The sequence below is a fragment of the Mirounga leonina genome, unplaced genomic scaffold, assembly GCF_011800145.1.
Source record: "Mirounga leonina isolate KUSES-001 unplaced genomic scaffold, KU_Mleo_1.0 Mir_175, whole genome shotgun sequence".
Lineage (NCBI taxonomy): Eukaryota > Metazoa > Chordata > Mammalia > Carnivora > Phocidae > Mirounga > Mirounga leonina.
In genome coordinates, this window is record NW_023270453.1 from 28,226,190 (window position 1) to 28,238,794 (window position 12,605).

General features: G+C 45.8%; 1 protein-coding gene across 1 annotated transcript in view; it reads left to right on the forward strand.

The window, feature by feature from the left end:
* ABAT (4-aminobutyrate aminotransferase) overlaps nucleotides 1–12,605 on the forward strand; it is an 84,130-nt gene that overhangs the window by 46,841 nt on the left and 24,684 nt on the right. Inside the window, exons 3-5 of the mRNA XM_035022239.1 lie at nucleotides 8,222–8,319; nucleotides 10,667–10,696; nucleotides 11,980–12,097. Coding sequence (XP_034878130.1) covers nucleotides 8,222–8,319; nucleotides 10,667–10,696; nucleotides 11,980–12,097 — 246 coding nt within the window. The remainder of the gene's footprint in view (nucleotides 1–8,221; nucleotides 8,320–10,666; nucleotides 10,697–11,979; nucleotides 12,098–12,605) is intronic.

Here is a 12,605-nt window from a genome sequence, read left to right on the forward strand (position 1 = left end):
CACACTTGTGCCAGATGGAGAGAACCATACCGTGAGATTTTTTTTCTTTTCTTTTGGCCTATCACTTTGACATATCTAGTATGATAGATGATTGATAGATGGGTTGATTGATAGATACGAGGTTTTTAATACTAAACCACAGTGTTGGCAAAGATTCAGGAATCTGTGCACTCCTATACTGCTGATGGGCAAGTGGCAATAAGGAAATCGTTGTAAAATGACAGCTAACCTTTAATCCATTTAGTCCCCTGGGAGAGGAAAGGGAGACTCAGAGAAATTATATCACTTTCCCAGAGCCTCAGCGCAAGCAAGTGGCTGAACCAGGCTTTGAACGGAGAGCCCGGCTGGTCCCAAAACTTGCAACCTTAACTGCTATATTAGTTATTTATTGCCTTGTGACAAATAGCCCCAAACTTAGCAGGTTAAAATAATGTTTTTTATTTAATATTTTATATAATTATTTATTTATTTCATGGTTCGTGTGGATTAGGAATCTGGGTTGGGGGGCAGCTTAGCTGGATGTTCTGGCTCCAGGTCTTTCACGAGGGTACAGCTGAGCTGTTAGCCAGGGCGGCAGTCTCACCAGAAGGCTCAACGTGGAAGCTGGGGGATCTGCTTCCAAGCTCACTCCCGTGGCTCTGGCTGGATTTGGGGCCACATGGACATCTCCACAGAGCAGCTCACAACATGGCACCTGCTTCCCCGGAGTGAGGGAGAGCAGGAGGGTGCTTCAGCCCTCACCACACCCACTGTGCTTAGGTGTTGGTGTGGTGTCTGCACCCATCAGATCACTGTGAAGCCATTAGACAAGGTGGCTCAGGGCTGAGACAGGGCTCCCAATGGCATTGCTTCATGCCCCTCCCCCCAAATCATTGATAATCTTATCCTGGCAAATGGAGTGCAGAGTCTGAGAGACTAGACAGCAAAGCGGTTACCTCTGGGTGGTGAAATTGTTGATATTTTCCTCCATGAGTGTGTTAAAAAAATCAATGGCGTGCTGCCTTCCTGAGAACAGGAGAAAGGGCTGGAACTTTGCTACTCAGAGGCGACATAGTGCACAACTCTCCTCTGACCATACCATACCTATGATGCATTTGGCAAAGACCTGAACAGCCCGGAGAGTTCCCTGCCCCCTTAGAGAACCAGCACGCCCAGAAGAGTGACGGAGAAGGAAGCCCTCTTCCGTCAAGTTCATCGTCAGCCCTGCGGTCTCCAGTTTGGCAGATGCAGACACAGACGGCAGCTGTGCCTCTGGCACTGAGCACAATGACAGCCGGTCTTAGAAATGGAGAGCCCCTGGGGGTGGATCGGCCTCTGGGTCCCCTTCACCCACGGGAGTCCTGTCCGAGCAGCCACATCCCCTGCTCTCCGAGTCTGCGGCAGTGTTCCTGCTCCAGACGCCTCTGTTCAGGTTAAAGGAGAACCCACGTCTCCCGAACAAGATGAGAATGCAAAAATGTGAGTGCCGTGTCACGAGGCTGTGGCTTGCAGTGCGTCCGAGGAATGACTGCGAGCTAACAGAGAGAACAGTGCCAGTGGTCCAGCTTAGCCAGCCATCACCGCAACCTCGTCCTTCTCAGAGCTGATGGAAGCTTGCCAGGAGCTTAGCCGAGAACCAAGGATCTCCACAGAGTAAGGAAACACCAGGAAGAGAGGAGACGCATGCTCTTCGAAATCAACTGCCCCCCCGCCCCAAGCATAGGTGAAAAAGGTGAGGAGCCACCCAAAGGCAATAGTGGGTCTTCCAAGATTGTCATTTGCATCAGAAACCCCCCTTGGAGAAGGAGCCCCACCTCCAGTTGACCAGCCTGCACACAGGCGGAGTCCATTCCGACATCAGCTGGAACAAGGGGAAACGAGGAAAAAGAAACTCAGGAAGAAGAAGGCTCTGTGGGCTGCCCGTGTTCTTGAGAACAGTGACACTGGACAGGATGTATTTACTGTTCACCCTGCACGGGAAGTAAAAACAGGAAAGTCAACCAAAGTGGGGAGAGTTACAGCCTCCACGTGGGAAGGCAGCAGAAGTGGTCCAGAACAAGAGTGTCAGAGATGAGAAATCCTAGGAACTCCTAAACCTCAGTTCCAGGCAGTGGCCATCGATTCTTCTGACTCTGGTTTCTCTTGAGAAACCAGTCAATCTGAAAAGGGTATTTGAGACTCCAGAGAGCAAAACTCATGAGAAACGCGTCGTTGTGGTTGTGATGAAGTTAGCCCTATGTAGGAATTGGCGCTTGCTGTAAGGATGGTGTCCCTGTGAGTGTGGCACATACTCAGACGGTGATCTCTTCTGTGAAGGGATCAAAGAACTCTTTACAAATATCCTCAGAGGGGCACCTAGGTGGCTCAGTGGTTAAGCGTCTGCCTTTGGCTCAGGTCATGATCCCAGGGTCCTGGGATCGAGCCCCGCATCGGGCTCCCTGCTCGGCGGGAAGCCTGCTTCTCCCTCTCCCACTCCCCCTGCTTGTGTTCCCTCTCTCGCTGTGTCTCTCTCTGTCAAATAAATAAATAAAATCTTTAAACACAAAACAAAACAAATATCCTCAGAGCCGGGAGATGAGGATGAGTCACAAAAGGCGCAGTGAGGGGCACCCAGCCTCAGTGAAGAATGCAATTCAGATACCTGAGAACTTACCTGTTCAGCAGAGAACACTGTCTGAGCTTCTAGCTGGTGAGTCGGAAGTGCGTGGTGTCTGTGAGGGCCGTACCCCCAAAGTGAGCTGCCCCCTGATGCTGGAACCTCTGGGGAGATGCCCTTTACACTAGCTCCAGTGGCCACATCATTGGCTGCTACGCATTCAGACGCGAGGGCGTGTGGAGCAACCACAGGGGAAGAGCCATAGTAGACAGCGAATCTTCTATGCAGGGCTGGCAAATGGCACTGTGGTCACCTTCATCAAGAACAATAAATGACTCGAGGTCTTTGAACACCATGGTCCTCAGGCTGGCAGCTGTCTCACCACAGCTGAGGAGGGTGCCCCCAAAGTGGCTCGTTATTGGGTCTCGTGCCTGGACCATGAGATGCACAGAAGGGACTCCTCCTCGGAGTCCTCCAGAGGGCCAGCAAACCATCCTTTGCATGAAGGTGGTGTATGACCTTGTGTTCAGTGACTCCAGCCCGGCTCAGTCAGCCTATGCCTACAGTATTCGTACTGGTGACCTCGCGTGGATCTGTGAAAGTCACAATCACACAGTGACTGTAGGAAAATCCTAGGAAAAATGATGGTGGCCTCGTGCCTGGAGAAGTTTGTGTCTGGGGGTCACAGACCCACAATCGATTGCAAGTTTACGGAGGACACAGAGACATGATTATGTGTATGACCACCCTTAAAAGTATGATTTATCCCGGCCGACGTGATGCCAGTATTCAGGCTGCAAGGCTAAATCCGATGCAGAATTACTGCTGTCAAAAGGTGGCACGGTTGGGCGCCTGGGTGGCTCAGTCGGTTGAGCGACTGCCTTCGGCTCAGGTCACGATCCTGGAGTCCTGGGATCGAGTCCCGCATCGGGCTCCCTGCTCGGCAGGGAGTCTGCTTCTCCCTCTGACCCTCCTCCCTCTCATGCTCTCTCTCTCCCTCTCATTCTCTCTTTCTCTCAAATAAATAAATAAAATCTTTAAAAAAAAAAAAAAAGGTGGCACTGTTGCCCTCTGATATTTGGCGTTTGTAGATCATTCAACACATCTGCTCGCTGACCACATGGACCCAAACTTTCAAATCCTGAGATGTCGCTGGAAGAAGTGTGATGCTCTTTTCATGGCTAGGGAAGGATCCAAACAGGACACAGGATGACGTGCTGAGGATAACAGCAAAACTGATTCATGAAGTTTTTTGCCTCCCATCTTGGGAGGTCATTAGTTGAACTAATTTCACATCGGCCCCGAGCAGAGGCCGTGGTCTTCCCTTCCCCAGAGAAGCAGGGAGGAAGTGGTATCCAGCCAGGCGCACCCCAAACGCAAGTCTGGGCATCTCTATGGGATGATAGGTTACACTTGAAGTTCTTACTGGAGGTTTATCAGAATTAAACAGATTTTAAGGAATGATACTTCTCTGGGACAGCATGTAGTAATTTATGCTACTAGTATTCTCCAGATATTATAGATCTTAATTGGTTAAAAAAATAATAAGTAGGGTGGACACTTGGGGGGGAGGGAGGACAAGATTTTTTAAAGGAAAGCAGAGCATACAACTCCAATTGAACTTGACTTTGACTTTGGCCAGGCTCACATACAGAGACCTTGCTGTTTGGGAAACTGGCATTCGTTTATTACTCTCACTCTAAAGATCAAGAGAACAGTAAAAACATTTGATGGCTGTTTTTATAGTTTGGAATTAAACATTGACTCTGGATTGGCGAGGCCCCGAGGGTGGCAGGCATCGTCATCAGACCCAGAGGGCTGGGTGGACCACCCCCTCACCTTGCAGGGTCTCAGGTATTGAGGCACACGCCTGCCTCCTGGCTGTGCTGCTTTGTTCATGAATGAAAATGCTGGGTAGTTCAGTATTAATTCAAACTTTCTTTGCTTCTTTGTGCCTCTAGGAATTTGTCTTTGAAGGAAGTGAGTTGTTTTGCTGCAAATGTCTCATTTCAGAGCCCGGCACTAGATGAGATGAAAGATAGTCTCTGGGAAAGGAGAGGTCTGAAGGACAAATTCTCAGCTTAGCCGCTTACCAGCTATGTGACCTTGGGCAAACTAGTTGACCTTTCTGAGCTTCAGTGTCTTCACCTGTAACATGGGAATGATCATGACATCTACCTCCCAGGGGGTTGTGAGGCTTAAGTGAGACAGTCCATGGAAAGTGCTTGGGATGCTGTTGGGTATGCTCACCATGAACTCCTGATGAATGGACACCTCTGCTCGCGTGACCTGTTGTAAGAGATCCCAGGAAAGGAAATCTGGTTGTTTTCTCCTGTGGTTTATATACCATGATTATATATCATCATTAAAAGAATACTCGGGGGCACCTGGCTCAGTCTGTAGAGTGTGCGACTCTTGATCTCAGGGTCATGAGCTCAAGCCTACGTTGGGCGTGGAGCCCACCGTAAAAAAAAATACGCAAGAGAATATTTGTTGTGTTGGTATTTGGTTATTTTCCTCTACAAAAAGTCACGATTGAGATAGAAAAGCAAAAGCATCGGACCTGGGTTCAAATCCTGGCTCTGCAACTGACTTGCTATGTGGCCTTGGGAAAGTTGCTTAACCTCTCTGCTCCTCATCTATAACCTGAGAACCATCTCTCGAGAGGGTTGTGGATAAATAAAAACAGTAGATGGGAGTTCGCCTGGGTAGGGTCTGCCTAGCACACAGTGGGGGCTGAATCCGTGCTAGCTGCCCCATCATCCCGTGTTCGATAGCCCTGTTGCCAGCAAACTTACCAGGCTGTGGTTTTCAGGATCTCTGCCCAGAGGCCCTGGCCCTCTTTCGTCCACACCCACGAAGACTTGGCACATGGTAGGAACCGATGCAGCTCTTCATACAGACCTGTCCCTCAGCTTCCCCATCTCATACCCCATCCCTCCCTGATCCCTGGGGGATGGGTTCTCGCCCTCTCTCCACTCCCCTGCTGCCGTCTGCTCGCAGCCTTGGTGTCCTTTTACCAATAGCCCCACATGACCCCACTCGCGCCTGTCATTTCTCTCGAGACCCTTTCAGCTGCAGCTCCCACTGGGGATCTTCCAGCGCCAGCATTTCCACTTTCCAGATCCCAGGAAATCTGGCTGCTTCGGCATGGTGTCAAGACACTTTCTGGAGAAAGGAAGAGCGGACCTGTGTGTCCTCATTAGAGGACAGCTTGCAACTTTGAATTTTTCACTTTCCCTCTACTAGAAACAGTGGGACCCGCACCAGTTAAGAACTGTTTTTTATCCAAACGTGCATCCTTGTTTTATGCAGGTCTAGCTGGAATCAGTCTGGACCAGTAACGTTTAATGTAAAAAAGAAGTCATCGATATGTTCCACGACCTTTAATGCTCTGCTAATGGGACAAACTCTTTAGGGATTCCCTTTTCATTTTAAGATCAAACAGAAAACAATAAAAGCTGGCTGCTTCATGCCTTCAAATAAGAGTAGCACTGGATTTTAACTGGACTTCATGTTCAAAGGGCTATATTTTGTTACATAATTAATTTCAAAAACCCTCTTTGATATCCAGAGCAATTATGGAAAATTAAGAATGAATTTAAATATGTTTTCTAATATGGCCTTGTAGAGTTTGGCAAGCTGTGTGTGTGCGAGACAGAGAGAGGGAGGGAGGGAGAGACAAACAGAGCCTAGCATGTTCTTTGCTTCTCTGAGTTTTGGTTTTCTCTCCTATAAAATGGAAACAATACTGTACCCCTCAGGGTTGCATAAAGAGAAGTGAAATCATGTATACGACTTACATGTGATTCCCTAGTTTGATGCAACCCAAGTAAGAGGAACTAACATTTCCCATGTACCACTTACGTGCCAGGAAGATCAAAGATGAGCAGGGACATTAAAGGGATTTCTGGGGGTTACTGATGGTCTGTCACCCCACCCTTACCTTGGGTCCAGCACAGATGTCTTTCAGTCAGGGATCAAGGGTTCAGCACAGATGTCTTTCAGTCAGGGATCAAGACGTGGGGTTCAGGCTGCCCTTTATTTCCGCCACATGCTGAGCTCAAAAGGCTTGTGGGTCTAGCCTGGGAACTCCTCTATGTACATTTATTACGATGCAGAAATGTGAAATGGATCTCAAGCAAGTAACTTGTGCCCCAAACTTTTTTTTAACAAAAAGCATCTATAAGTGGGGACCACCTGAAAATTAAAAGAGTTTTTTTTTTAAAGGTTTTATTTATTTATTTGAGAGAGAGAGCGGGGGGGGGGGGGGGGGGCAGAGAGAGAGGGAGAAGTAGGCTCCCTGCTCAGCAGGGAGCCTGATGCGGGACTCAATACCAGGACCCTGAGATTATGACCTGAGCTGAAGGCAGACACTTAACCGATTGAGCCACCCAGGCGCCCCGGGGACCCCCTGAATTTAGACATTTGATTATTCCTCCTAGGTGATTTTTGAATGCCACAACTAGGGGCACAACTCGGGGGGGCGGTGCTCCTGGCACCCGGTGGGTGGAGCCAGGGATGCAGATAAACATCCTCCAGTGCACAGGACAGCCCCACAACAGAGAGTTATCTGGCCTGAAATGCCAGTAGCACTAAGGGCTGAGGAACTCTGCTCTATAGAGACATTTGGATATAAGTTTGGGTATAAATTAAATTTTGGCAAAATTTGGATAATTTTTATAATCTGACCTTTCACATGGTAATACTATGGCCATCTTTCCATGTCCATAAAAGTTCAAAATTTCCAGGGGCTCCTGGGTGGCTCAGTTAGTTAAGTGTCCAACTCTTGATTTCAGCTCAGGTCCTGATCTCAGGGTTGTGAGATCGAGCTCCACATTGGGCTCCACGCCCAGCATGGAGTCTACATAAGATTCTCTCCTTCTGGGGCGCCTGGGTGGCTCAGATGGTTAAGCGTCTGCCTTCAGCTCAGGTCATGATCCCAGGGTCCTGGGATCGAGTCCCACATCGGGCTCCCTACTAGGCGGGGAGCCTGCTTCTTCCTCTGCCTCTGCCTCTCTCTCTCTCTCTCTCTCTCTCTCTCTGACTCTCATGAATAAATAAATAAAACATTAAAAAAAAAAGTTACCTAATTTCTAAAAAAAAAAGATTCTCTCCTTCTCCCTCTGCCCCTCCACACTCGTGCTCTCTCCCTCTCTCTCAAAAAAAAAAAAAAATAATAATAAAAATGTCCATGTCCCTGAAATAGTGGAATATGCCATATTGTGTTTAGCTGCCATCCATTGTTGGAAATTTAGGTTGTTTTCTTGTTGAAAGACAGTATTATTCTAAATATTTGTAACATACATTTTTGTGTACTGGTCCCATTATTTTCTTAGGATGAATCCTGAAATGAGATTGCTCAGTGGAAAGGAATAAGAAGGCATCATTAGCTGATACACCAGCAGAACATGAGCATACCTATTTGCCTACAACTTCACTAGCACTGGGCTTTCCCATTTGTTGGAATCTGCACTGTTTTTGTGGTGCCCAGGTCTGGCCAGACTCCATGTTCAGGGGTGGTCTGGCTAGGATGGGGTTGAGGTCCTGGCACTGTCTCTGTTGGGGACATTGGGCACCTGTTAGGGCAGAGTTCTCATTATACCTACTGTTACCAGGGATTCTCACCATCTTTGTCTACTACAGGCTCCAGACACATCAGTCAAGCCGCAGCCAAAGTTGACGTCGAATTTGATTATGACGGGCCCCTGATGAAGACTGAAGTCCCAGGGCCCAGATCTCGGGTGAGTTGAGCACACTTGAGCGGTGTTCTTAAGAATGGAGTGAAAGGAGTCCATGAGGCAAGAACACAGTGAAGCTTACGGACCTGCATTCTTAGCTGCTTTCAGAGAGCTTACCACTAGAGATCCAGGACATTAAACTAGGCCATTCTGCCGTGAAAAGTCAAAGACGCCTTCTCAGAGGAGATGTATCAATTGTCTGTTGTCACAGTAATGCTGTGTACAAATTACAGAACCTCAGTAGCATACAGATGACTTACACATCTGGGGTTAACTGGGAGTTAGCTAGGCAGCTCTGTTGGGCCCATCTACATGCCTGGGGGATGACTGACCACTGGTTGATCTAGGCTGAGCTTGTCTTAGTCACTGCAGTAACCTGGCTCTACTCCATGTGTCTCTCATCCTCCAGCCCCTAGGCTGGGCTCATCCTCATGGCAGTGGCAGAGAAGAGCACATAATGGGTCTCTTAAGGTCTAGGTTCCACATTGGTGTACCATCACTCCTACCTCATTCTGTTGGCCAAAGGAAGTCACATGGCTTGCTTTGAGTCCAGAGTGAAGGTCTGGGGCAGAACATCTGACCAAAGTGGAAGAAAATAGCAATGCTAGATGGCACAGGGCAGGGATAGCAAAGGCCCTTGATCTTGATCTTGACCTTGAAGGATAAAAAGGAAGAATTCACCAAAGGAGTGCATTATTCTTTTGTAGACAAGGGGAACGGTATGTGGAGAGGCATGCAGGGTGACAGGACATGGCATATGAGACACATTGGGTAGCTCTGAATCCCTGGAATAGATGTTACTGTGTGAGATGGAAGAGGCACAAGATGAGTCTGATGAGGGAGGTTGGTGCCTCTCCTCAAAGATGCTACACAACGTGCATAGTATGCATTTCAGAAGGCTGACTAACCTTGGCTCTATGTTGTGATGTGCTATACTGTTTCTAATGTTTGCACCGAAAAAATAACAGTGTAAACCTTTTTTTTTTTTTTTTTTTTAATTTTTATTTATTTATTCATGAGAGACACAGAGAGAGAGAGAGGCAGAGGGAGAAGCAGGCTCCCAAAGAGCAGGGAGCCCGATGCGGGACTCGATCCCAGGACCCTGAGATCATGACCTGAGCCGAAGGCAGACGCTTAACCATCTGAGCCACCCAGGCGCCCCAGTGTAAACCTTTTTAAAATACAAACTGGCTTTTTTCTTTGCAGATTTTGCAGATTTTATCTACAGTGCCACTTTTTTTACTGTCAGAAAATATCCCTTTTGTCACTGCAACTATTTTGCAAATCCAGAAATCTTTGTACTAATGCAAATGATTGTAGTTATTTTGATAGCATTTTACCAACGGAAGGAGGGACATTTTTTCATGCATATTTCTGTGGAGGAGGAGTGGATTTTAATTTCATAGTGGTGAAATACCTGGAATAATTTTTTTTATATTCTTGTCATTAGTATTAGTTTCTATTTTTATGTGGAAATATATAATTTTATGACACTAATTGCTAAAGTTGATTTTATGTTATATTATTTTTATAGATTAAATCTTTATAGTAGTAAAGCAACTAGTTCCCAGTTCCCAATTTATAATTCCCAGTTTCTTTTTTTTTTTTTAAAGATTTTATTTATTTATTTGAGACAGAGAGAATGAGAGAGAGAGAGCACATGAGAGGGGGGAGGGTCAGAGGGAGAAGCAGGCTCCCTGCCGAGCAGGGAGCCCGATGCGGGACTCGATCCCGGGACTCCAGGATCATGACCTGAGCCGAAGGCAGTCGCTTAACCAACTGAGCCACCCAGGCGCCCTAATTCCCAGTTTCTATACAGACTTGTACATGTGGTTTTTGGAGTGTTCAGATTATAATTATAAATGGTTCTTTGATGAGCAAGTTTGTATTTCAGTTGATTTTATTTTTTCTAACGGTGCTAAAGCCTTTTTTCCCAAATGAAAAGGAACCAGGGTGCCTGGGTGGCTCAGTCCATTAAGCGTTCGACTCTTGAGCTCAGCTCAGGTCTTGATCTCAAGGTCACTGGGTGTGGAGCCTACTTAAAAAAAGCGGGGGGGGGAGACCTATGCTTTTATGAGCACTAAATAAATACCTTTAGCTTAAATATTTTATTTTATTGTTATCCTTTCAAGTTTCTAAATCTCTGTTACACTGGTAATGTAACTGGCAGGAATAGTTTCCTGCCAACTATTTATATTAAGCAATTTTTAAACAATTATAATATTGCTGACTAATTAACTATGAAGTTATTGGCATAAGGGTTGGGGGAAGCCCCAAGACTTGAAAGACCTGAAGTTTCTTTGGCAAGAGTATGTCCTTGCTATAATGCTTTTGCTCTTCTTGCCTGCAGGAGTTAATGAAACAGCTGAATATAATTCAGGTAAGTGAGGATGAGCTAGCATCCCCTCCACTACTTCTCTGTCATGACTTAACTGAGGGACACAAACATTTAGGCTGTGCCAGCTCTGTAAAAAAAATGCAACTGACTTTGTTCTAAACCTTTTTCCCCCCTAATTTCCCTTATGATTTCTTTTTTGACTTATTTGTTATTTATGTGTTAGTTTCTACATTTTGGTGAACTTCCCAAATTTCTTTCTGTTACTGATTTCCAGTTTCATTCTGTTGTGGTTGGGAAACATATTTTGTGTGATTTCAACCCTTTTAAATTTACTGAGGCTTTTATATTGTCTATCCTGGAAAATGTTCCATGTACACTTGAGGAGAATGTGTGCTCTACGACTTTTGGGTGGAGTGTTCCATAAGTGTTTGTGGGACCTGTTGGTTTAGAGTGTTGTTCAAGTCTTATTTCCTTGTTAATCTTCTGCCTGTTTGTTTTATCCACTATTGAAAGCCAGCTATTAAAGCTGCCAGCTCTTCTAACTATATTTTCTTCACTTTTGCCCATTTTTGCTTCATGTATTTTGGGGCTCTGTTATCAGGTGCTTACATGTTTATAATTGTTATATCTTTTTAGTGGACTTCACCTCTAGAAACACTTTTGTTTAACACTGATTTTGTCTGATTAATATAAACCATTTCAGCTTTCCTAGGATTGCTCTAAGAATCATGTATCTTTTTCCATCCTTTTACTTTCAACCTATTTGTATTCTTGAACTGAAAGTATGTCTCATGTAGACAGCATATAGTTGCATCTTTTTATCCAATCTGACAGTTTCTGATTTTTGATTGGGTTGTTTAATGCACACACAGTTAATGTTCTCATTGTTATATTTATATCTTCCATTTTACTCTTTGTTCTCTATATGTCTCATATATTTTTGTTCCTCTTTTACTTTTTTTTGCATTAAGTGGATATCTTCTAGTGTGCTACTTTAATTTCTTTCATAATTACTATATATTTTTTAGTTTTCTTCATGGTTGCTCTAAGGCTTACCATCATCTTAACATCAGAATCTTCTTCAGATTTATTTCTGAACCTTTTGTTGTTGTGATATATAAAATACAGAAAAATTCATAAAATACATATTTACAGCTTAGTAAACTATTATAAAGCAAACCATTCATGTAAGCACCCACAGATACCCTCTGTGTGACCATAGAATCGGCAGGATATGGTTTACTTCACCAGTTCAAGCTTCATCCCAAAAGACGAAGAATCTAGGGGATTGTGGCAACGCTGAATCAGTCTGTGTTTTCTCCAAGAATGCAGAGGCTGTGCACTTTTTCTGCAATTATGAAGAGAGCCGAGGCAATTACCTGGTCGATGTGGATGGCAACCGGATGTTGGACCTATACTCCCAGATTTCCTCTGTTCCCATAGGTAAGAGCTGGGATACCCACCCTCGTATGTACCTCCTCTCTGTTAGTTGTGGCAGTCCAGACTTTAGATGCTCCTTCCAGTACACACATCCCTGTGTGCTGCCAGACACTTCCTTCAAGGGCAGAGAAAAGGAGCAAGTAATTGGTAGAGGGTCTATTATAGGGACTTTATGTGCCTTCTCTTCTCTCATTGACTCTTCCTCGAAACCCCACAGGGTGAGTATGTATTAATGCCCCCATTTTGTAGATAGATAAGCAAAGCTCAGAGAGGTGACGTGGCTTGCAGAGGAAGCATGGCCGGGACATGAGCCCAGGTCTGTGGAACCCTAGCCTTTAATGTCAGCTGTCTTAGGTTAGGTGTCATAGAAGAGCCTGAGGCAGGGGTTCTGTGCAAGTTGCTTTTTAAGGGCATGCTCTCAGGAGACAGGGGAGAGAGGGAAGGGCTAAGAAGGATGAGGTCTCAGCCAGAGACTAGCCATGGCCTGATCCCACAGGGGGCTCTGGAGCAT